General features: G+C 39.3%; 1 protein-coding gene across 1 annotated transcript in view; it reads left to right on the forward strand.

Moving 5' to 3' along the window:
* Window positions 1–24169, forward strand: part of LOC117441035 (protein diaphanous homolog 3-like) — a 188885-nt gene that overhangs the window by 64425 nt on the left and 100291 nt on the right. The window contains exons 18-22 of the mRNA XM_071206648.1: window positions 11196–11291; window positions 13015–13109; window positions 16333–16434; window positions 19808–20047; window positions 22939–23068. Of these exons, the coding sequence (XP_071062749.1) occupies window positions 11196–11291; window positions 13015–13109; window positions 16333–16434; window positions 19808–20047; window positions 22939–23068 (663 nt within the window). The remainder of the gene's footprint in view (window positions 1–11195; window positions 11292–13014; window positions 13110–16332; window positions 16435–19807; window positions 20048–22938; window positions 23069–24169) is intronic.

Here is a 24169-nt window from a genome sequence, read left to right on the forward strand (position 1 = left end):
CTGCAGATCTATTTTAACAGATTGTCTCCTGACCCATGCAGAGAGGAACAGTGCACAACTCTGTATCTTTATGATGATGTCATAGACCAATAGGGAATTGTGGTCTGTTAAATGGAAAACATTTGTGTTGAAAAATGCATGAGGTCTAGGGCTGTGATATTTATTTTGATTGAAATATTCAAAGAATATAAGGTCACTGAGTAGTAAATAAGTTTTGTGTTTCAATCTGTTGTTTCTCTCACAAACACAACTAAACATATAAAGTTAATTTCCTCCAACCTTTATATCTTATTCCTTACAACACAAGTGCACTTTACAGATATATTCTTGCTGCAATCACTGAATTAAATGTGGATCAAAGCCCTTTTATATATAACAACAATTGAGAGTCAGGATCTGGGCACGTCAGTTTGTAAATGCAATGCAGTGCAACATATCAACATATTTTAAGTGAGAGAACAATGGCTCTGACCCGTCATGTCTGATGTGAATCTGGGCCATTCATCTTTGACTATTAATGTCATTGGGGACTCAAATCACTCACCAGTGTTTGAACATTAAGACTCACACGTCCTGAGGTTCTGTAATTCTCTGTGACTGTAAGAAACTCAGCTCCGGTCCTTTTGATATGTCTGTTATTGTGAATAATTCCATAACAATGATACTTTTATTGTTAATGCATATAAAATGTCTTTTTTATGAACCAAACATCACTTTGAATTTAGTGCAATGCTTTCTGTTGTCTCTCTGCTGACAATAAACTGTCTGAAATAATGCTTACTTCAAAAAGTGCTAACCAGCTTTTTCCTCTTTCCTTTGTTCCCCTCTGTTTCTGTTTTTCTCTCTTGCTCATCCTGCTTTCTAAATTCTGTCCTTGCAACTTCTGCTTGGCTGCATGATCTGCCTTCATGTTCTTTCCGGAACAGAAACCAAAGGTTAGTATTTCTTTTTTTCCTTGAGTTTATTTTTTAGCCTCAGTTTACAGTACCAGTTTCAACTTTTTACTCAGTTAGTCCACATTTGTATTCAAATAGAAACAGAAAATACTCCACATCTTTAGACAATAGATTCATTTGAATATGCATTAAAACCACTCTGTGGCCTCAGTCTGACCGAGTTGAACTATCATGCTAAAGAACAGCTCATATTTATTAAATGTTTCACATCACACTTTTTGTTTTTCCGATCCACTGAGAGCTTCATGAGATTGTAAGGCACATAGATCTTGAGCTTATCTCTCTGTACAGCACTTTGGTCTGAAGGTTTTAAAGTGCTATATAAATAAAGTTGGATTGGATAGATTGCAGTAGTTTGAAGCTTTATTTATTTCACATTTAACCTAACTGTGCGTTCTGTCTTCCAAAGTTCGACTGCAGATCTCTGTTCATATAAACAAACCTTCTTTACATTCAAGCCCTTGTCAACCTAGTGTACACAACGCTCATATAGCCCAGTGTGACAGGGAAAGCTCTGTATTTGACAGTATACCGTTAATGTGGTGTCACTTTTTCACACAATTTGAGTTTAAAAGAAAAACTTAGTTTTAATTGTGTACAGTTTATATGATTCCTTAAATGATGAAATCATTTCTCAGTGATCCAAATATTTTTTTTATTGAATATATTGGTTGACCAGAATGAAAAAGATCAGTATTCAAATGTAAAAGTAGACAAAGTTGTTAAAAATTGTTTTGAAAAAATAAAATATCATTGAAATCACATTTAATTGTTATGCACACAGAGCTCACCAGCCTCATGTGATCCTTCTCTTGCTATGGCTGTATTGTCACCATTATTAACAGTCATTTGCAAAATCATAAAATGGATGACATATTTAAAAACCATACAGTATTAATCACTGACATTTGAAAATGCAATGAGAAACCAAAAACATCGCTTATCTTTACTCGGCTGTCCTGAAAAGTTAAAAGTAAATAAGCACATGCAGCAAGTGGATGCCCAGAAAGTAGCTGACAGCTCTCAGAACTTTACGTATGGCCTCCGGAGAAGCTCTTTGAGATCATCAGTGTCAATAGATGGAGGGATGTGAAACCTGTCCCCCTTTTTTCATGGTCTTACTGTTTGTATTCTATTTTACCAACAGTGAGGTTACTTTCCTAAACTTAAACATAAAGGGCAACCGGTGATTACAAACCAATATAGTGGCACCTCTCAACCATTCGGCCACTCTTTGTTCAGTTTTTGTTCTGGAGTATAAAACGTAGTATACAGTAAGTGCAGCTCTCCCTGACAACTACAATGGGATGGAGCCAATTAATGGGGCTGCTTCAGCATCAGCTATATCAGGCTTTGGGTACATACAGTTCATACAGTTAGGATAGATGTTACAGTGGTTTTGTTGAATTCATGGAACCTGCTAAAAGTGCAAAAATAAAACTACAACCTTGTTCTTAAAACACAGTGTGTTTTAGTTAGATGTCTATTGGATCTCATCAATATTTGGTAAATATACTAACATCTCTCATCTATTATTAAATTATGTTTTAGTTGCAATTGGCTTTTAAACAAATAAACAATTTGAGGCATATATGTCTTAAAAGGCTCTTTAATGCGACCTTCATAATATTATTATTACTCTACAATCACATCATTAAATGGTTACACTTTCTGTCCCACTTCATCAATTGAGACATCAAGCATGATAATGTAATATCTACATATACATGTGGAGGGAAATCACATTTATGAGAATGTTACAGAGGGTTGTTGAGAGGTGAATGCCAGTTGTGCATATTCACATGTGTACAGTAGTATCTCGTATCCTTAAGGATTATCCAAACTTGACGTTTATTACAAATATAAAATAACGTTTTCAAAGCCCATGCAATTATCCAATTTATTTCTCACCACTATAGTATTTTTTACTATGTTGAGAGAAATGCACTTGTCAAACAGATGTATTTTCCTCATATTGGCATTCATGGTCAAGTAGAGGTTTATTAATTGACATCTGGATAAAAAAGCTATTTCTTTCAATCTCTTTTTGTTTGTTAAGAGAGGGCAGAGAGAGACTCATTGCCATAGTGCTGCGAAAATGAGCAACAACCGGAAGAGAGCTGCCCTTTTCCCAGGGCTTCTTTTCAGCTAATACATAACATCCAGTTAAACAAAACTCTCAAAGATCACACAATCAGTTTGCCATTTCTCTCCAGGATACAGGCATCTGCTAATAACCTACCTCTACTCCGAAGTCACAGCACTGCAAGGTGGGGACAGGAAGATTTGAAAAACAAATGGTTTTTGGCAAATACAAAGCATGCAGGAGTGTAAAATACCTATAATAAATAAAGTATATACATTTAAAAAAAAAAGTATATGACATACAGTAGGATGTTTTGATAAGGAAACCCTTGGTTTCAATGTTTCTGTGGTGTGGCCAAGATACAACGTGTAGAACACAGAAGAGTAACATCTAAAAATGGCATTTGTATGGTTTATGAAAATCACTAATATTGCATTAATTGGTTATCAGTGTTTTCCTCATGAGCACTTGGTATTTCTTTCTTGCTCTACAGGTTTTCCTTTTTGTTTTGTTTTAATAAAGTATTTAGACTTTGATGACTAATCAATAATGGAACAGTCATTTTGAAATACGATGTAAGGGCATGGGGATTCAAAGCTTGAACAAGATGCTTCACAGGCGCCCCCATTTTTGTGTCTCTTGTTGCGGCATTAGGGCTGTGTTCTCACTGGTTGTCAGCCTCTCCAGATCAATGTTGCCTGTCAGAGAGAAAGTTTGGGAAAGACGAGCTCTGTTCCCACTGCTGGCATGCTATACAAGATAATTAGACAGTCCATTTATATGTATTATAATGGCCTGTTAGGAAGCATTGTTGTGTGGCTTTTGTCAGTTTGCACACGCATATTCGGGGGATTCTTTTGTTAATGTGTGTGGGAGGGGTCAAGCTCATATTAATGTTAAAATGGATCAGGAGTGCTCATGATCAAGGGACGGCTCCCATGCGGAGGTAAAAACCACGGTCAGAGCTGATAGCTTGTCTTAACTTGTCAGACTCAAACTGATGTGACGCTTCATACAGTCCAGCCCACTCTCATTTCCAGGGTGTCAAAAAGAAACATTGTGTCACATTCCTCTGCTTATCAAAGCACAACACACCCTTTAGCGTCTGTATTAGAGGCTCTGGGAAGTATGGACCACTCATGCAAACTCTGGATTTTCACCGCAGGAGATTGCGTTTCCTGTCATGTTTGAAACCCAAACCCAACATGAAGTTATCTCAAGTTCCATAACTCATATAAACCCAAAGCACAATCTTTCCTTAGCCTAGCAAAGTCTTTTCATTTGAATTTTGATCTTTTGTTTTCTGCCAGTGTAGTAGAGTGTCATAGTTTGACACGTAATGCAACCCAGTGCATTAGAAAGTGACATAGCGGGGCCCTGACCAAGCGTCTCTTTGTGACAAGTTGGGAATGAGAACTGTTTCATGATCGTTCAATCACATGCTTTTAGTCCGTCAGTCTTCACTTCAATAACCCTCAGACTACCTCTACATTTGAGCCAGTTAACATATCCATATAGTGACGGTAAATAGGTCTCTGCAAGGCGGGTGTATTTCTTAGAAAAGCAATTGCCTTTGTGGTCTGCTATGTGGATAATTTGGTGGGCCTTTTAAATACTATGAAACAAAAGCAGCTAAGGATCTCCCATTTTTCCCTTTAAACTGGGTTTTCTTCGGAAGTTTTTCCTTGTACGATGTGAGGGTCTAAGGACAGAGGGTGTCGTATTGTCATACTGATATTCTGTACACACTGTGAAGTCCACTGAGACAAATGTAACATTTGTGATATTGGGATATATAAATAAACATTGATTGATTGATTGATTGATTGATTGATTGATTGATGTCGGTGGGCACCATCATGGAGGAAACTCAAAGAGATCAAGGACTCGCAACTTAAACTTACCAATTATCATAATCATCTTAGCAGCATGCAAATGTAATGTATAAGTGTGTCCTGTTTTTCACTGTTGTGTTCACTGAGGGTAGGATATTATCAGCTGAAATGACTCATAGTTATATCATCGAACCACCACTCTAAGTATCTGAGGATAGCAGCAGGATCTCCATTTCATACGGTTGTGTAGTTAGTACTGCTCTCCACTGGAATATGTCTGTTCACATCAAATGGACGCTCTACCCCGTGTGTTTCTCTTACAATCCGTCTTCTTTTCCTCTTTACTCCTTTCTCCCAGTGTCTTTATGCTTTTGCTTTGGCATTTTAAAAAAGACCATTAGTTCTATAATGACTTTTTATGTAGCTGCAGACATTTTTGTGCCATTATGACAGATCTCATTAGATGCATAATCATTAAAGGCTCTTTGCGCTGTTGAAAGGAAAGGTCTGCTCACGTAGTTTACACAGTAAACAGATGGCTTTTTTTTCTTTTTACAATGTCCTACCTAGTATTTTGGGTTATGGTTAGTACCAAAGAGTTGGTTAGTACCACGCACGCACGCACACACTGATTATCCTCTCAGCCTTTTTTTTGTGTGTGTGTGGTGAACCTGTTTTTCAGCTTTCCTTTTTCTCCTCCATTATTTTTTTCGTTTTTCTACTGCCTCCGTTTCTCAAGCATCAGCACCTCAATTTATTACCAATTTGTGTTTTTATGTTCTCATATCACCAAAGTAATGGGCTGGCTCGTTAAAAACATATTTTCTTTCGCGACTTTATTTTTCCGCGGTGATTTTTCATCCACACATGTAGGTTTGTGTATGTAGGGTGGGGGAAGTGTTGGAAGGGATGGGCGTGGATATGTTTGCCACAATACAGGCAGAAAAACAGAAAATGGCAAATGACTTCAGAGACTAATGATTTGGGATGCCATCAATCCATTGAATGACTTGGGAAATGTTAGGGTGGGCTTAACAACTGTTCAGATGGAACTGCTGTTGTCACATAGTGAAATGAAATGGAGATAATAATGCCTCATACCTGATATGACAGAGTAGTCAGAAAATGCTCATTTTATCACACACACTCATGCACACATATTTTGAGGCCGTGGGTAGGTCTACATGACGCCTTTAGAGGGCACTACTCCACTGAGAATAGCAGCGGTATAATGCACCCCCTCAGGTCTCTACATGCTAATTAACAGAATATCCTGATCAATTATGAATCTTTTGATTCAGCGTCAACAATTTACATCCAGATTTATTACATTTATTTTTAAATGTTTGTACTTCCGTGTTTCCCTGTAGGGTATGTTAGTTCCTTTGTGAAGAGCAATCAAGTGCTATGTTGTAGACGCTGATGCTCACGCAGGAGCAATTTAGTGCTTTCAGATTTAGAAAATGTTCTTGGTACAGCGGGGATAGAGAAGGAGAGGAGAGAGAAGCTTAATGAAGTCTGTTAATTTGCTGCTATCAGAATGAAAGTCTCAGACTAATTATGGCCCTGGGTCATCTAGTCTGGATCACAGGGAGAGGTGGCCCTGCATGGTTCGCTTTGATTAGCTCACTCACAACACAGCTCCGCACTTCATTACTCTGATCTCCCTCTGCCTCTTACTCACTGGCACCCGCACCTCCGGACGGGGTGGTGGGAGGGGTTGGTCTGTGTGCAAACACACAGGCTGTCATGTCAGTGCTAGTCAGGATGGTGGAGTGCGCATTGATAAGGCATAGAGGGGAAAGGTGAGGGCAGGTGTGTAGAGTCCAATAGCTGCTGGATGTCTCCTGTGCTTCCTATCAGGCTGACTGAAGTCCAGGACATAGCTGCATCGGAACCATACAGCGAGTCAACAGTGAAGCCGCGCTGTTGCTCTGACTGTTCGTCTCCCCTCTGTTGACTGTAGAGTTGACAGATGTGTCGGAATGGTGGATTTGTTCACTTGCTGCAGACAACCCCCCTCCTGCGCATCAGATGTCTCATAGTGGATTTAGCTTGAGGCAATGGTGTGTGTGTATAATAGACATGTGTGTCTGGTGTTTGCACACAGAGTTGCGAGACCCCCATATTATCCCTGCTACAGAAACTCCCCTAATAGCAGTGATTTAAACTTTACCTGCATGGCTGCCCTGATTGGCTATTGGAAACAACACAGGGATTTAATTACCCTTTGAGACTGCTGCCCTCTCAACTCTCCCGTCGCTGTGTGTGTGTGCGTGTGTCTGCCTTCTCAGGAGGAGACGATCGTATCACTACAGCATGCCATAAATAATGAAGTCCTATCAATAGGCAAGCCGGTAAAGAGTGATATCTCCCTAGGAAGTGCGCTGGTTGGACAAATATTGGATTCAATGACGGGCCAAATAAACACACTCACTGTACTGTCCGTTTCTTGCCTCTCACTGTTGTCAGTTCCTCACTTCACTTGATAACTTGATTTTAGTATTAGTTATCGAGTGATCGCTTTTTTCATTTGACATAAGTGTTGGGATTTTGCATGTGTCTGTGTGTGCAAAACAGAAGGCAGTTCAAGTAATGCATTTTCACTGATTAGAAATCCATCCTGATAAGATGGAGTGCTGGTATGGGTGTACTGGGCTGGAGAGATGGAGGAGAAGATTTGGCCTGTGTGTGGGTGAAGGGTGGGGGGGGTGGATTTGAGGTGTTACTTTCTTGTCTCCGAGGCCTGCCTGTCATGTAGAGCATCAGTCATGCTCTTTCACAGCAGTTTTATTTCATCCACCATTCCCTTTAGTGCTTTGACGGCACAATTCACTGATACGGCCTTTTGGGAAGTGCTGCTTTTTGGGAAGAATGTGTGTGTGCAATTTTACACATCATATTTGTGTCAAGGGCCTTTATAATGTGGCAGGGATTGGATCAAAACCGTATAATTATTACAAGTGTGAGCAAAAGATAACTCTTAAAATTCTAGCTTCGCGTCCCTGTCTGACCCCTGCAGCTAAACATCAGTTTTCTTTCTCAAGGATATAATACAAATGTCCTTTCTTTTATTTCCGAAATCATTCAAGAAAATACATTAACTGATTTTTTTGTTTGTCTGTGTGAATAATTCACACTACATTTTCCCCTGAAGGATACTACACTTAGGTAAAGAAAATTGAGATCCTCCTTCACTCTCTATTATTCATCCTTATCTCTACTCCTACTTGTTACACAGTCTTGCCATCAAATTGACATTTATCACAGGCCTCCATTAAGAGGCCTTAACTTAAAAGTGCTCAGGTGGCAGGCAGCTAGCACCGTGTCTGCTGCAGAGCAGAGCGGGCCTTTAAACTCAGTCTGTTCCCTCAGTGTTGGTGTCTCTCTGTAATGCCCTGCTCTCTCCTGTCTTGTGATGGAGTCCTGCTTTCCCTCGCGGCGGTATCTGATCCTATCATCTGATGTTCACTGCTGCTTTATCAATGGCTTCGTTTGTAACCTATCTTTTTATTCCTCGTAGCCTTGTATTTCTTAACAGATACAACTTTGTAGTCTCAAGCAACGGGTTTGCCATTAGAGACTAAAATATCTATTGCAGTTTACCATATCTTTGCCACGTTCCTTACCTCTCTGCGTCTTCCGTCCGACCTGTGATGTGCAACAGACACCCCACTGCTCTGCACTCGTAAGTGTATCCTTATCTCTCGCGCTTCCTGGGTCTTCCGCAATCTGATAACTACAACCATCGCCTCTCCCTCTGATTGATTAACCAGTGACCCCTGACCCCCTGTGGGACATTTTAATTGGCTGATGTATAATAAGCAGGCTCCCCTGTAGAAGAGCTGTTTTAAGGCCACAGAGATTGGGGGTGATGTTGGAAGGGGGCAATCTAATTAGCTGATTTAAATGATAACACCTGGGGCCGCGTCGTGAGAGAGTGTAACTTTGTGTGTGTGTGCGTGCAATATTCTGTTATCACTATCTCACATACGATTGAGATGGATGCAGCCCTCGCAGTATACGTGAGAATGATTCGTGGATTATTAGACCCAGTCAAGTATGTTTATATACACTGAAACAGGGTGGTTAATGCTCTGCTACTGCCTGTTCTGTTTCGCGTGTGTGTGTGAGAGTGATTCAGTGTGTGTGTTGGCGTAATAAATGAGATTCTGTGAAGCTATAAGTTATGATGAGTGGATCAATACAACATCTTAATGCAGTAAGCTGGAGGCTTTCGAAGGCCGGCTCCTTATATTGCCTTCTAATACCCAATAACATCATATTCAAGATTACATTCCCATTAGAATAAATACTCCACTTATTTATGCTGGTTTTTGAGGTAAATCCCGGCATCTTTACATTTTTATTGATGTTGTTCATGGCATATAATTTAACATGGCATCTGATGAGCATTACTAGATGGAAGGCAGTATAAAATAGAAGGATTACTTTGATATTGAAAGATGATGCAAACTGATGGCTGTCCTTCAAGTATATTTGATGTGCTGTTATTTCTTCCTGTTGACAGTTAAAATGGTTTTCTATCTGTCGTTCTAACCCTTGAGACCTCGTTTTTCTTTGGTAATAGATATTAAGGATCAAATATGTTTCCCCTTGGTTTATAATATAAGCAATGTATTGGAGACTAATGCTTACACTGAATTCATTTTTCAAATCCAATATATTTCTTTATTTCTGCTGCATTATATCCACTGTCTTGTCTATTGTTATGATAAGCATTTGGCCAAAATTAAGCCTAACATCTATGGAAACTTTAATATTGTGATGTATGCATCTCCCAAACAGCAATAAAAGGCATTATGGCTTCATCTGACAATTACCTTCTAATGAATGGTTGAAGTCTTTGACCTATAAAATAAACTAAAGAAAATTGTAACAAACTGCCCATCACATTGTTTCCATAGGTGACATATTCAAATTGTATGTTTTGTCGAACCATCCATCCAAAACCCATACTATTATTGATGAGTAAAAATGACAAATCACATGTTGTCCTATAGTCAAAATAATGTATCACTTTAGCTCTCATATTAGCTAAGATCACTTTTAGTCAAATCAATTGTTTGATGTCGAGTTTTATTTTTCTCAAGTTTGTTTATTCGTTCAGCCCTTTTTTATTTAAAGTTGTTCTAGCCTTTTTTCTTCTTAATTGTGTCTCTTCGTGTTTCACGCTGCAGTGGACAGTGTGCATTCTTGTGAACATGTATTTTTGTCTCTTCATTCTTTCCACTCCATGGACTGCATTTTCCATTGTCCTCCGTGTCTGTCCTCTGTGTTTTCCCCTCTCACACGTTCAAAGACTGTGAGGAGAGTGTTCCAACTGAGGAGCCAAGTAAGTCCAAGGATAGCTCGGTGTGTGGCTGTAATTGTGTGTTTCTGTGTGCGCTCAGCTGTACTGTAGGTGTGCATGTTTGTGGACATGCTAACATTCTTTTCTGCGAGAGCTCCCAGCATACCTTTTCAATTTTTTATTAGATACAGGGTCCCTGAAACAAGACCTGACCCATGTGGATCAGTAGAAATATCCTCTCCACTTCAATCGTCTCCTCTCCTCTTCTCCTATTCTCTCGCCCTCTCCTCTCCTTACTTCTCCTCATCTCTCCTCGCACCCCACACCATAATTACAGCACCAGACAATTACCCAGCATACTCCTGGGATGCACATTTTGTTCTCTTAATCTGGTGTCTTAAATAATTAAAACCAACCATGAACTCCTTTTTGTGAGTGTGGCTCGAGAGGTTTGTGTTTTTGATCTGTGTATATCGTGTTTCCCTGTTTTTGTTGTTGTTTGTAATACAGACATCATGACGCCTCTCCTATCTACCAATAGCACCATCACATTCCCACCTACGTGGCTCCATGTGACCCAGAATAGGTTTACCTTGACCTCTAACCTGATTATTGTATATGCAGCATTGTGTTTATGGAACTGCCATTGCTCACCCATACCTACATATGTTCCTGCTGTGATCACAACATTTCCATAATCCCTTTTTCCATGCCTCTCTGGCAGAAAACCATTCTGTCATGGTGGACTGTGTTCATTTGGAAATATATGTAATCGCAACAACAAAAAACGAGTGTAGTATCACAATGCAACAAATACATAAAAACATCTGGACAATCCCGACATTAGGCACTTTCCCCCTTCCTCATGTAGTAATATATAAGTACATCGTGATATCTAAATATTTGTGTCCGACATCTGTCAGCAATAAAGTAAGTGTGTGCATTTGTGTAAATGTTACCTTGCGTGTGTGTTAATAATAATTCAGTGTTTCTGTCCTCGTCAGCCAAAAAAGAAGAGGAGGATCTGGAGGATAAGAAATCTATAAAGAAGAGAATTAAAGAGCTCAAGGTGCTCGATGCTAAGATTGCACAAAATCTATGTAAGTATTTGTTTCCCTTAGGCCCAAACCTCCTCCCATGGACTGGATTTATACACTTCCATGTGTCTAGATGTTACTTTGTACTGGGCATGAATTCTGCTTTAGCCTCCGCAGATCCTTGAAACAGACTTTCCCCCTTTATCTCCCACAAGTCACCTCCTGTAGCCCTTATTAGGTGTTCTTTTCATGCCGTGAAGTGACCCCAGTGGAGCATTTTGGAGGGGAATGAGTTCTACCTTTTGGATGTTGCTAGAGCAATTAAAGCAAGACAACACCTGGCCACAAGTAGCTCTGACTCATGTCTTCAAAAACACTGAGATAATTATAATTAATTATTTTATGTTAAGCACCCATCAAGGAAAAAGAAACCTGAGGAAAAAATATCTAACTAACTGCTAAAAAAAACGTTTTCTCTCTCTCACTCTCTTTCTCTCTCTCGCTCTCTCACACTCTCTCGCTCTCTCGCTCTCTCTCACTCTCGCTCTCTCACTCTCTCTCTCTCACTCTCTCTCTCTCTTGTACGTCTTTGCACGTCCCATGTTTTGTCTTAAAATGACCGTTTTGAAAGCACACAGCTTTAATGAGGATCCAGCTGATCTCTTAAGCACTCCCATATCTTACCACCTCATTGGCTTATATCAAGGGGAGCTTTGACCTTTGTTTCATGTATTAAAGCAAAATGAGACTAATCAGCCCAGTAACAGTGATAAATCACACAGCGGAAATTATAGAACGGGAACGAGAAGGGAAAAAAAAGAAGGAGAGTAGGCGCTTTATGTGTTACACCATAGGAGGTAAAGAGTCTAACAGCTTTGAGTTGAGAATGAGTTTGTGGGGTTTTAATTGTGTTTCTTGATTGATGGTCACTATTAATGTGAGTGCATTAGTTTGCCATGTGAAGAGTTAGAATTTAATTTTTGCAAAAAAGGTACCCACACATCACATTGTGAGTCACCAGTAACTTTTTTAACAATTCTTTTTATTTCTGTAGTCAGTCCACTTTTTGAAATTGTACCTAAAGCTTTACATAATATCAACAATGAGATCGTAAAAGAAGCCTGTTTTTTTTAGTGTTAGTTCTGGTTTTACTCTATAGCAGAACAATAGAATAGAACCAGAACTGTATCATAAACCTTTTGCAGAATATTGATGGTAGTAAAAGAGGCCTATTTTAAAAACAAATGTGTATTATTTCTGGTTCTACTCTAAAGCATGATCATTTGTTGTCGAAAACACTTCATATACAAAACACTTACAAACTCTGACCTGATATTCATTTTACCACAGTTTTTACTTTCAGATGTTCCTATTAATCTTAAAGGTTCTGTATTATAAGACACCTAGCCAAGTCACACATCTTTGAACTGCCCTGAGACAGTATTCCTCATGGTACCCCTGGCAGGACTAACGACTTCTCCCGCCAAGCCATTCACCATTCAGTCCCAAGTGGTACCTCTTGCTTGATGATCAGTATCATTTTACTTTTCTCCCCTGACTTGTTTATGAAGCATTTTTGATTTAGCTTTCTCTTTTAGTTACTACTTAATGTCCTTTATGTGACCTTGAGCTGTTATTTTTTATATTTCACACTATTCTTTGTATGTTTCACATAATTGATAAGTATGATCGATTGCCTGTAAGTGCAACAATGTTGTTCATAACTGGTGAATCAATATTTTATTAATCCCAGCATTTGCTTCATCTTTTGATTGTTTCTTTGTAGCCATCTTCCTGGGTTCCTTCCGTATGCCTTATCAGGAAATTTGTCGGATGATAGTGGAAGTGGATGAGGAGCAACTCACTGAACCAATGATCCAGGTAGCACAGTGCATACATTTATACAAATAATCAGAGCTTTAGAGGTAATGGCGTATTTCCACTGCAGGACCTAGCACGGCTTAGTATGGTATGGTTAGGCCTTGGTAGGCCATGCTCACTTTATGCTGCGTTTCCATTACAGTTTAGTACCTGGGGTAGTAACTATAGTACCGCAGTGTAGGCGGGGCGATCGGCTGTTCGGCGGGCGGAGTGACGCTGCATAAAACTGCCGCGATGTCATCTTCAATGCGAACCACAAAATCAAAACATCATCCGTTAGATGTTAGCACTCAGAGCTCACATCTCCTCATATCTGTTCAGAAACTAGACAAAAGTTAAACAAGTACAAACCACAGACTGTCTGTCTCATGGCGAATACAGTCGCTGCTTTATTTATGCCTGTAGGCCGTTGTTGCGAGTGTGGACGGAGCATATACAACGTTAGCTTAGCCTGATCGATCTGATCTCCATTCATAAAACACACATTTTAAAAGGTGTTTCGCCTGCCATCTTGTCTGCAGACCGGTATCAGTATGTTGTTACTTCGGCATCATTTTGAAACGTGTATTACAATTAAATCACCGTAAAATATGTTCATTTTGTTGTAGTTGTAGCCCCCTTGTCAGCGATTCTCTCTGACCATTCAGCAGTCGAGAGTGTGTACGTCACTAGTTTTAGTTTAGCATATTCAGCCCGGTTGTTGGCCCGGTAAGAACCTCGATTTTGGAGGGCCAGAAAAAAGGTGAAAAAGTAGCACTGTGCCGGAACTACCCCTAGTGGAAAAGCTTTAACCATGCTACGTGCTGCAGTGGAAAAGCGCCATAAGTAGATGACCACCTAACTTTAATTAGATGTACATGTATAGCTCGAGTATCAATATTGAAACCTCTCAATTTACATTGTGGGGCTCTTTACCACAAGGCTGGGAGTGTACCTTAAGTGCAGCCCTACTCCTGCTCAGTTGGTAATGTGTCTCTTTCTTCCAGCCTTCTTTTTTAAATCGATTTTTGCGAGACTAACTATTGTGACTTATTTTAGCTTTTGCCAGGCAAAGCAAGTAGGATGAAGGTGCCATGAGTGAGAAACCACGTGATGCCGTTTTCTAAATAACTGCAAAACTGTCTCTGCATTTGTACCTTTTGTCCCCCATATGTGGATTTACTAATATCTACTGATCATTTCAGTGCTCTTTAGTTAGGCTCAAGTTTAAGGTACAGTATATGAACTATTGCATTTTGGACTCTTATTATTTATTACTTATCTATTTTTTTCAGGCACGCTTACTGTCAAATTTGTTATTTTTGACAATTATTTCATTTCATATTTATACATTTTAGTGTATTTAATGTTGTGATAACAGCATGGATTTGCATAATATACTAATGAAAAAATACATATTTGCATAAAAACATGAATTAATGATGAATGTGTTAGAAGAGACTCCATGTTAATGAACTGAAAAAAATAAATAAAAAGACAATAAGTGAAAATATCTTTTAGAGTTAAATACTAAGAAACTGAGTTTACTTGGCTGATTTCCGAGGGGAGACTGTCACAGACATTTTGAGCACCTTTACCCTCTTTCTGCAGCTTGACCCTGGGAACAGTGGGCAACAACTGGTCAGCAAACCTTAGGCTACTAACAGTAGTGTAAGGACAGAGAGGCTCAACAGTGTCGGATGATTTGAGGAACTGTGCTCATGTTTTGCAGCCTGTGTCAGTTCTATGGCAGCAGGAGCTTCTACAAGCTGGAGGCCTCTATTGACTTCCTGGGCAGTCATGCCAATAGGGAATTATCGTAGTATAATTGCAATAGAAGAAGGAGAATTTATAAATCCCACAAGGGGAAACTATACTCTACTATACTCTGTGGTGGAAAATTCTGAAGCAATGGAGACAGGACTCAGAGAGACACGAGGAGAGCAGGAACTTTGATGGCAAACACTGATGGTTTATTTGGAGCTTCGGCCGGAGAATTCACAAGACGTGCTGTGCCACGAGTTGACACACAAACCAATTCTGAATATCTCTACCCCATACCCATGTATTTAGCTGGTTCTGAGAGAATAATCAACATTTTGCATAACAAGATAAAACCATAACACCATCAGCTGGAACAGGGAGACAACACACTGAGAGCACAGCAGCCAAGGTTGGGCAGTACAAACTGATAAACTTGGTCAAAGTTATGGGCCGAGGAAAATATTTCCCCAACATACTCTACTATACTAAAATCAAGCATACAGTGTAAATTCTTCAAGCTAACTTTAAATCAGCCGTACCAATAACTTAAAAGGTTGAATAAGAGGAAGTTAAGGAGTGCCTATAAAACTTTTAGATTGATTAACTGAACCGTCAGCTAAAAATAATGAACAAAAACAAACATTAACTACGGATGTCAAATTATAGTATTAATTTGATCAATAATTGTTAATTACAACCTGCAGATAATTAAAATTGATTAAATAAAGTGCCATTTAACTCAGGTATTCAAAGTGGCAATATTTGTTTTTACTTCAGGCGTTGGAAACAGATTTTCAGCCGAGTTTGAATGTATCAGACCAACATATTTACCTCATGGTAGCAGTATTTGTTGAGATGGCTGTTACATTCAGAGAAGGCAATTTAATCGACATGCTTGAATAATTGACCATGTATTCCTTTTGGATGTCTAAAAAACCCAATCACGTTTTACGTATAAATAGCCTTAAGGATATAGTCTCCTGCTTGATAGTAACAAACATTTAATTGGAGTCACAACACTTTATTTGTATTGAAAGTAAAATACCTGACAAATATCCAAATATGCAGCCAGTCAAACAGCAGTAGGTTAGATTTCCTAACAAGACTGCACACTACAAAGTTGTAGTCCTAGGGCTCTTTTAATTATATTTAGAGAAAACACCAAATTGCTGTGGAGGCATGGACTGCAGGCAACCACATTGCTGTGAGAGCCAGAAATACATTACAGACAATCCCCCAATGGCAAAGAGTTTAATACAAACTTTAGATCATTTCATTTTCTACATGGTTAAGACATTAAAAGATGAAATAAGAAGGGTATAATGCCACACCAACTACAATTATCATACCTAAGTGTCTCAGGCATCATGAAACGACCAACGCAAGGCTTTTATTCAACATTTGATGAATAACCAGTTGCTTTTCTCTGCTCTGCTCCATATTGCTTCTCACTGCTTTTCTTCTTCTCTCTTTTTTGTAGAACCTTGTGAAGCACCTACCTGAACAAGAGCAGCTGAACGCCTTGGCCAAGTTTAAAAACGAGTACGCCAATTTGTCAGAGCCTGAGCAGTTTGGGGTTGTGGTAAGTACACACACACACACACACACACACACACACACACACACACACACACACACACACACACACACACACACACACACACACACACACACACACACACACACACACACACACACACACACACACACACACACACACACACACACACACACACACACACACACACACACACACACACACACACACACACACACACACACACACACACACAATTTGCAATACACAACACAAGAAGTGTACTTTAGCTTCCCCACCAGCTGCTTCGCTCTCACAGCATGTAAACATATCTAAATACAAAACTTATTTTGCGTTATATTGAAGTGTTTTTGTTCATGCAGGATCTTTAATATAAACTGTGTGTAAAATGAAGCAACAGAGTTTTATGGAGCTGGTTTATAACTATGTAAATGTCATATTCATGTAAATTGTCTTGTATTTGTCTCCTATCTCTTCCTTTCTCTTGATTTCCTGGAAACACACACACACAAACGGAGCACTTAAATATGAATATCCTAATCCCAAGCTTTTTTAAGTCTTTTTAAGCCGTAAGAGGAATGACAAGACACCTGTAGACTGCAGCACTAATTTATGCACATTAAAGAGAAGCACTGCTGCCTAATTACGTCTGCATCGTTTTCTTAAAGTCTTTTCAAAGGAGGTTTATTTTAAATTATTCATGAGTAGCGTAGCCCTTTTTGTGTATTTTGTGTTTCTGCCTAGCAACCAAGTTAATGACAAAACATAAAATAATCTTCATCTACTTCTGCATCAAAGCACCCACCTGTTTAGCATACACGCATGAAAGAGAATCTTATCACTGACTGAAAACGCAGTGACTGAGAGGTTGAGGGGGAGTTTGAGGGGGAGAAAAATAGAGCATGCTCAGCTGTTGTTTAGTGATCATCAGGGAGACGTAGAACAAAGAGAGGCGTGTTTATATAATGTTGTATCGCTGCTGTGCCTGCGTGGGCCCAAGGAGGCCTGTGTGCTTTCACCTATCAGAAAGGCCCGGTTCAAAAGGAATTTTTAATTGACCATTGTGCAAACGCATGCATTTTATCTCTTCTGGTTCCATGTGTGCCACTCTCATACTTGATTTGAATTTAACCTTGCTTATAGTAGCATTAAATAGGAACATATCGAATTGCATTGTTACGATTGTTACATTGCCTTGGTCACTAGGTTAATACATATGTTGTTTTTTTGTGCAGCTGCTGTAGTATATGAACAAGTTTAATGTTTCTTTCTGACAAGAAGTCAGGAAAGAAGCAAACAAAGCCCTTGATCTTACAACAGAGTAATTATGTACATCCATCTCCATACAATAAGTTTAGATTCTTCATGCATAGTCAATGTTATACAGTACAATAGCTGTCAGTTGTGGTTGATGATTTACAGACTCAAATCCAAAGAGTGTTTTCCAGCGTGATCATGCTGCTGGCTCACCTGCGGTAACGGTCCCTATGACTGGCATGTCTTTGAATGAAGGTTTTTCATCAACATTGTTGTTGAGGCTCCACAATACATGTATTTACCAACATATTTACTCAGATTCATTTGATTTTAAAACTTTTGATCACACGAGAGGAATGAGTGTTGGGGAAACTTCTGTGTAGCAATGCAGGAGGAGTCACCGACTCATGAAGGAGACACGGGGAGAGCTGGAGCTTTGATGTCAAACACTGATGGTTTATTTAGGAGCCTCAGCCGGAAAATTCACACAAGTCAAAGAGTCAGAGGTTCTGACTTCACGGTCGAGTTGCCACATCAATTCTGAAGAACTCTACCCCAGACCCATGTATTTAGCTAGTTCAGAGAGAATAATTAACATTGTGCATAACAAGATAGAATGATAACACCTCTATCAGCTGACGTCAACAGGCAGGAACAGGAAGACAGAACACTGAGAGCACAGCAGCCAAGGTTACAGTGCGTGTGCTCAGTCAGGACAGTTTGAACTGATACACTGGGTCAAGGTTATGGGCCTTGGGAAATATTTCCCCAACATAGAGAACATTCACTATTAGGCTGCTCAGACCAGGATTTTTGGGGCAGATCGCTTAAAACATCGACTAATATGATTACAGATCAGGAGTCTATTTAAAACATTTTATTCTACGCCGTTCAACAAGCGATTCTGCTACTCTGCGCTGTTTATACGGTGGGTTTTAGGCTGCCTATGCTTTTCTGTTGGCGTGTCTCTCTGGCTTCTTGTTTAGACAAAACATAAAAATGTGTGAAATAAATACGTGTTTAAAAAAAAATACTTTCACAAATTGTAGTGACCCATTTTTTATGTTTGAACCCCTCCCCTTCTCTTTTAAATATGACCCTTCAGATGCTCAGTTTTGTCGAATGGCCTCTGTAGCCTTTAACAAGCAGCTGCAGACATTCACTCTGAAGGCCGCATTCTGCTTTCTTTCTCTTCCTTTTGATTATGTTCGACCCACTTCAATATCCTTATCACAGAATCTATCCCATCTCTGGGCTCGCTTTCAGCATTATGTTTGGTTCTTGTGCACCTTGGTTCTTCTTAATATTGTCATATTATTCTACGTGTCTTTCTTTTCTATTTCTCTCATACAAACTTACACACACACACACACACACACACACACACACACACACACACACACACACACACACACACACACACACACACACACACACACGCTCACTCATACGCTCACTCACCGACTGAAATAGTCATTTGATAACATTACAGTAGCTATAATTAAACCCTTGATGGAGGACATCAAACCGCACAGCCAGCTGTTGTGTGAAACAGACAATTGGAACCCCCCCCCCCATACACACACACACACACACACACACACACACACACACACACACACACACACACACACACACACACACACACACACACACACACACACACACACACACACACACACACACACACACACACACACACACTGCGGCCAGGCCCTCGGCCCAATGCAATATTCTCCAATTTTCTCTAATTGTGTGAGAGTGGTAATCCAAGGCAGCCTATTGTATATTCCACCCCCTCCGCTGCCTGCCCTATATGGACACTAACTCCACAATTAACTTACCAGACCTGGGTCCCAAATCAAATCAGTGCCAGCATCTATTACTACTGCCTAGCAACACTTTTCAGTATGTCGGTTGCATAAATGTATTTTAAATTAGATAGCCTAATGTGAGAGTGTGCCAAACGTGTTATTGTAGTTATTTAAAGTTTGTCTCTGTTCTCTGATTTTGTTCCCTCTTTTTTAACATCATTTCCTTTAGTTTTCCTTTATTCTCTTTTCTATTATTTTCATTTTGATATTATTCATTTTTGCTTCATACTTTTTTTGTATACTTTATCTCTCTTTTCCTCTTCCAGATGAGCAGTGTGAAGCGGCTGCGTCCTCGTCTCAGCAACATCCTCTTCCGGCTGCAGTTTGAGGAGCAGGTTAACAACATCCGTCCAGACATCCTGGCAGTGAACGCTGCGTGTGACGAGGTCAGGAAGAGCCGCTCTTTCGGACGCTTGCTGGAGCTGGTTCTGCTGCTGGGAAATTACATGAATGCAGGCTCTCGCAACGCCCAATCATATGGCTTCGACCTCAGCTCCCTCTGCAAGGTGAGGGTTAAAATGCTGACCTTAACAACAACAGTTAACCTACAGTATGTAGTCCTTAATCCCTCCATTGGTAGCGGTTCACCATGAGTGATGCGTGTTTCAGGAAGAACATCTCAATAGAAAAGCCTTTTTTACAGATTTTTACACCGAGGTTCAGTTGCACTTACAACTATATTAAAACTGCAACAATGACCAAATTAAGTTTGGTAAGGCAAGGCAAGTTTATGTATATAGCACCTTTCAACAGAAGGCAATTCAAGGTGCTTTACAAAAATGAAAGACATTCAGACAAAGGCAGAATGTCAGCAGAACAAATACACACTGAACAGTTAGATTCTTCAAAATTCTCATTATTATACATTTAATGAAAAACCCCATGTTGAAATGGCCATTCACAATATAAACATTGAATTACAATTGTTTGTGTTTAGCCTATTATTTTGGAGACAAACAAACTTTTAAAATATGCAATTAGTCGTTAGAAACATTCTGGGTGTGTTTGTGGGGGTTGTACTCTTGGGTAATTTTTTGTCTTTTACCTTTTATCAGCATGGCATACTTATCTTTAATGGTTCTGTTATTAGACATTTAGTTTGAAACTCTTTTGTTTGATTGATCACTATCATCCATGACTATCAAGCACAATAAACACTTTTTTCTTCTTAATCTACTAAAATCTATCAAAGCAGCCAAACCCAGGGAGCGCTTTATTCTTATTCTGCTCTGACTAGATAACTGAGGCTACGGCGTGTATCCCGTTGAAAGCTCTCTCACCCTGCAGGACAAACTGGGCTTCGTGTGGCAGAAAAATAGAAAAGAAATGTACCTTTTTAGATGTTATGTGGCAAGAGGACTGAACAGTACGGTTTCCCGTATGACAGTTAAGGGGAGAACAGGGTGTAATCCTTAAAGTGGAGACTTCTCCAGCGGTTACATTACAGCTGTTGGCACACACTCATTGCAGTTTCCACAGTAACAACCACTGCAGCCATTCATCACTGCCACCTCTCTGCCCTGTTATACTTGGGTGCTAATGCTCATAAACACCCGTGTATGTACGTACACAAACTTGCATTCATACACATGATGGATTAGTTTCATTAGCGTGACACTTATTTAGTCAATTAATAACAGTCTATGAAGGAATATGTTTTGTATGTTAGCACTGTTAAGCTGCTGTTCCAGTGTGTCTTGCTTATCGTCATGCCGGTATGTGGTGGGACTAAGATGTGCGTCAATGTCAGAGACAGGATATGCAGAGGAAGACATCACCTTTGTGCTTGCCCCTGAGTTTGACAACTTAATTCCACGGCACACTCCACAGCACAGGAAAATTGCACCCGGCCCATCTGGAAAAAGCAAAATGTTTACATTGTCAACTATGATTACCATCCATCTACATTCAGAGAGGGACCTTTTGTGAGCCAGCACTTGAAGATTTAAAAAAAAAAATGGGAGAACGGAAATGAAAAGAGAGATGAGAATGTTTGATTAGAAGAGATAATACAAACATGATTAAACCCAGCAGGGCTGAGCATGCTGCTGTCTACCAATAGATCACCTAGAGAGATACACAGCAACGCACACCACAGGAGGGATGTTTGGCTGGGATATTGAGACATCTTTGAATTGGACGGCAAAACAGAGATGATGGAAATTTATCAGAGAAATTGAAAAAAAAATTCTTTTTGAGGGGAACGAGAGAGGCACAAAGAACAGGAGAGGTCATTTCATTGTGAATATGTGTCTACTCTGTTGCACGAGACATTAAACCATCTTTAGAATCCTCTGCAAACTACTGAAAGGGATTATGGTAGCTGAATGAAGCACAGAGACACATAGCAATCTGTTATAGAACACAATCTCTTTTTGACTGTTTCAGAAAAATATGTGTCTGTTACAGCATATATATAGTGATAGTAGTATTCTATTTTGAAAAATAAAACAGAAACCAAACAGACATTTTTTTTTCATTCTTTTCGTTTAATGATGATAAATAATACTGCTCCCGTTTTCATATACATGTATGGAGACATTATTTCCATATAGGCAATCAAATCTTGAACAAAGTGGTCATTTTTCTATAATCAGAAAGATACAGTGAGCTAGATAGCTATGCTACAGTGCCACAGACTCTGAACAAAAACCCACATACGTTTTCCTGCTGAAGTCTCCTTATCTTGCCTGCAACATAAACACATCTGTTGTTGCACTATTGCATGTTGAACAAGTGACCAAACACATTCACCGGGGGAAAGTGCACTGCTAACGAAAGATTGCAGGCTAGATCTGCTCAGCTGGAGAACATTAGCAACATATAAATGTACTTGCAAATGTCACTTCAGTCCAGTTAGATCCTTGTGGGGTCCCTACTCTTTAATACCAGCAACAACACGCCGTCTTCAGGCTACAGTGCAGGTTTGTTTGCCTTGTCTGTAGTTCCCTACAGTGTAGCACCGCCACTCTGGCAGACTGCCAGCAGCTGTCGAGACAACGCACCCCCGCCCTTAGCCTTAGACATTTAAAAAAACAAGGTTAGGGTTAGTCTAAGGTACAAGTGCAAAAGAAAATGCAATCAGCTTGTCCCCAGAATAAGGCAAGGCAAGGCAAGGCAAGTTTATTTATAGAGCACTTTTCAACGCAAGGCAATTCAAAGTGCTTTACAAAACAAAACTACAAAAAAAAAAAAAATGAAAGACATTAAGCATTAAAAAAGAAAAGCTAATCAAATAAACATTAAGAAAAAATACATGGATAAAAGTATAGGCAGAATAAGCACTTTTATAGAGTATTGAGACAAGATAAAGTGAAATAAAATACATATATTTTTTGTTTTGTTACAGGTTTATGTGTTTATTTTATATGTTTGTGTATTTATTTTTGTATTACAGCTAAAGGATACTAAGTCAGCGGACCAAACAACCACATTACTACATTTCCTGGCGCAAGTATGTGAGGAGGAGTTTCCAGATGTGATCTCGTTTGTTGAAGACCTGGACCATGTAGACCGATCTAGCAGAGGTATACATTATAACACATATGTTCAAACCTACACAATGAACACTTCGTATGAGGTTTTATTACAAATGATTAAGCATACAATGATCCCCACTCTAATGATCAAGTAACAACCACACTTCTTGATAATGTTAACATTTCCTCTACCACCTGCTGTCTGGGAGATGTTATCACAGTGTGATTATTGCTGTTATTTTGGTTTCCTGGCCTGCTGGTGTCAAATTAAATTCGCAGGGAGTTCTATCTCCTTCCTGTCAACATCCCGGTGTTTTACCAACTGGTCTTACAAAATAGAATTAAAAATAAAATAGTTAGACTATTCTTTGAGCAAGCAAAAGGCAAACAAAACAAGACACTTACCCCTTCTCTCTGTCTGAAAGAAAAGCCATTCTCTTTAGCTTTGAGTTAAATGAAGAAAAGCTTGTTTTATGTTCTCTTCCACATGTTGTTAAGTCAACTAAACAAGCTATTATAACTGAATATTTTAGATATTTTGAAAGGATGCTTTGGCCGCTTGTTTTATGTTGGCCATTAGGCAAATTGGCCTGACATAAACAATAGTGATGATACTGGAAATTGTAATGGTACATGATGGGAAAGGTGAGCCTAATGAAAAAATAATGAGCTGTGTGGGATGTCCAGCCTTATAAACTACTGATAGCATGAACCTTATCTCATGATTACATTGTGTAATTTCAACTCGAACAGACTAAATACAGAATGTTTACCTGAGCACATCCAAAGAAACCTTAGAGCAAAGACTGCACATAAACAAAATGATTCAATCCATCACAAGAATATAGTCAGTTAGTGTACATCATCATTTCTATTAAGTTATAATGTTTTAACACAAATAAACAATTTGTATTAGATGTTATTTTCTTTGCTTGCTTTTCATGATTGCACTTGAACAGTAATGATAGATCCAGGCATTATACAGTAGGATGTGCTTTAGAGAGCTTAATGAAAAGCAGGCTGGCTTCTATTCGATGTTCTTACCTCGACAGAAATGGAGCATTCTTCTTCCGTATTCCTTTGTCTTACTTTGAGGTTTCTTCTTACCTTTCTACTTGTGTTACTCTCTGGAGATTATTCATGTTTTAG

Source organism: Pseudochaenichthys georgianus, chromosome 3 (genome assembly GCF_902827115.2).
Source record: "Pseudochaenichthys georgianus chromosome 3, fPseGeo1.2, whole genome shotgun sequence".
NCBI lineage: Eukaryota > Metazoa > Chordata > Actinopteri > Perciformes > Channichthyidae > Pseudochaenichthys > Pseudochaenichthys georgianus.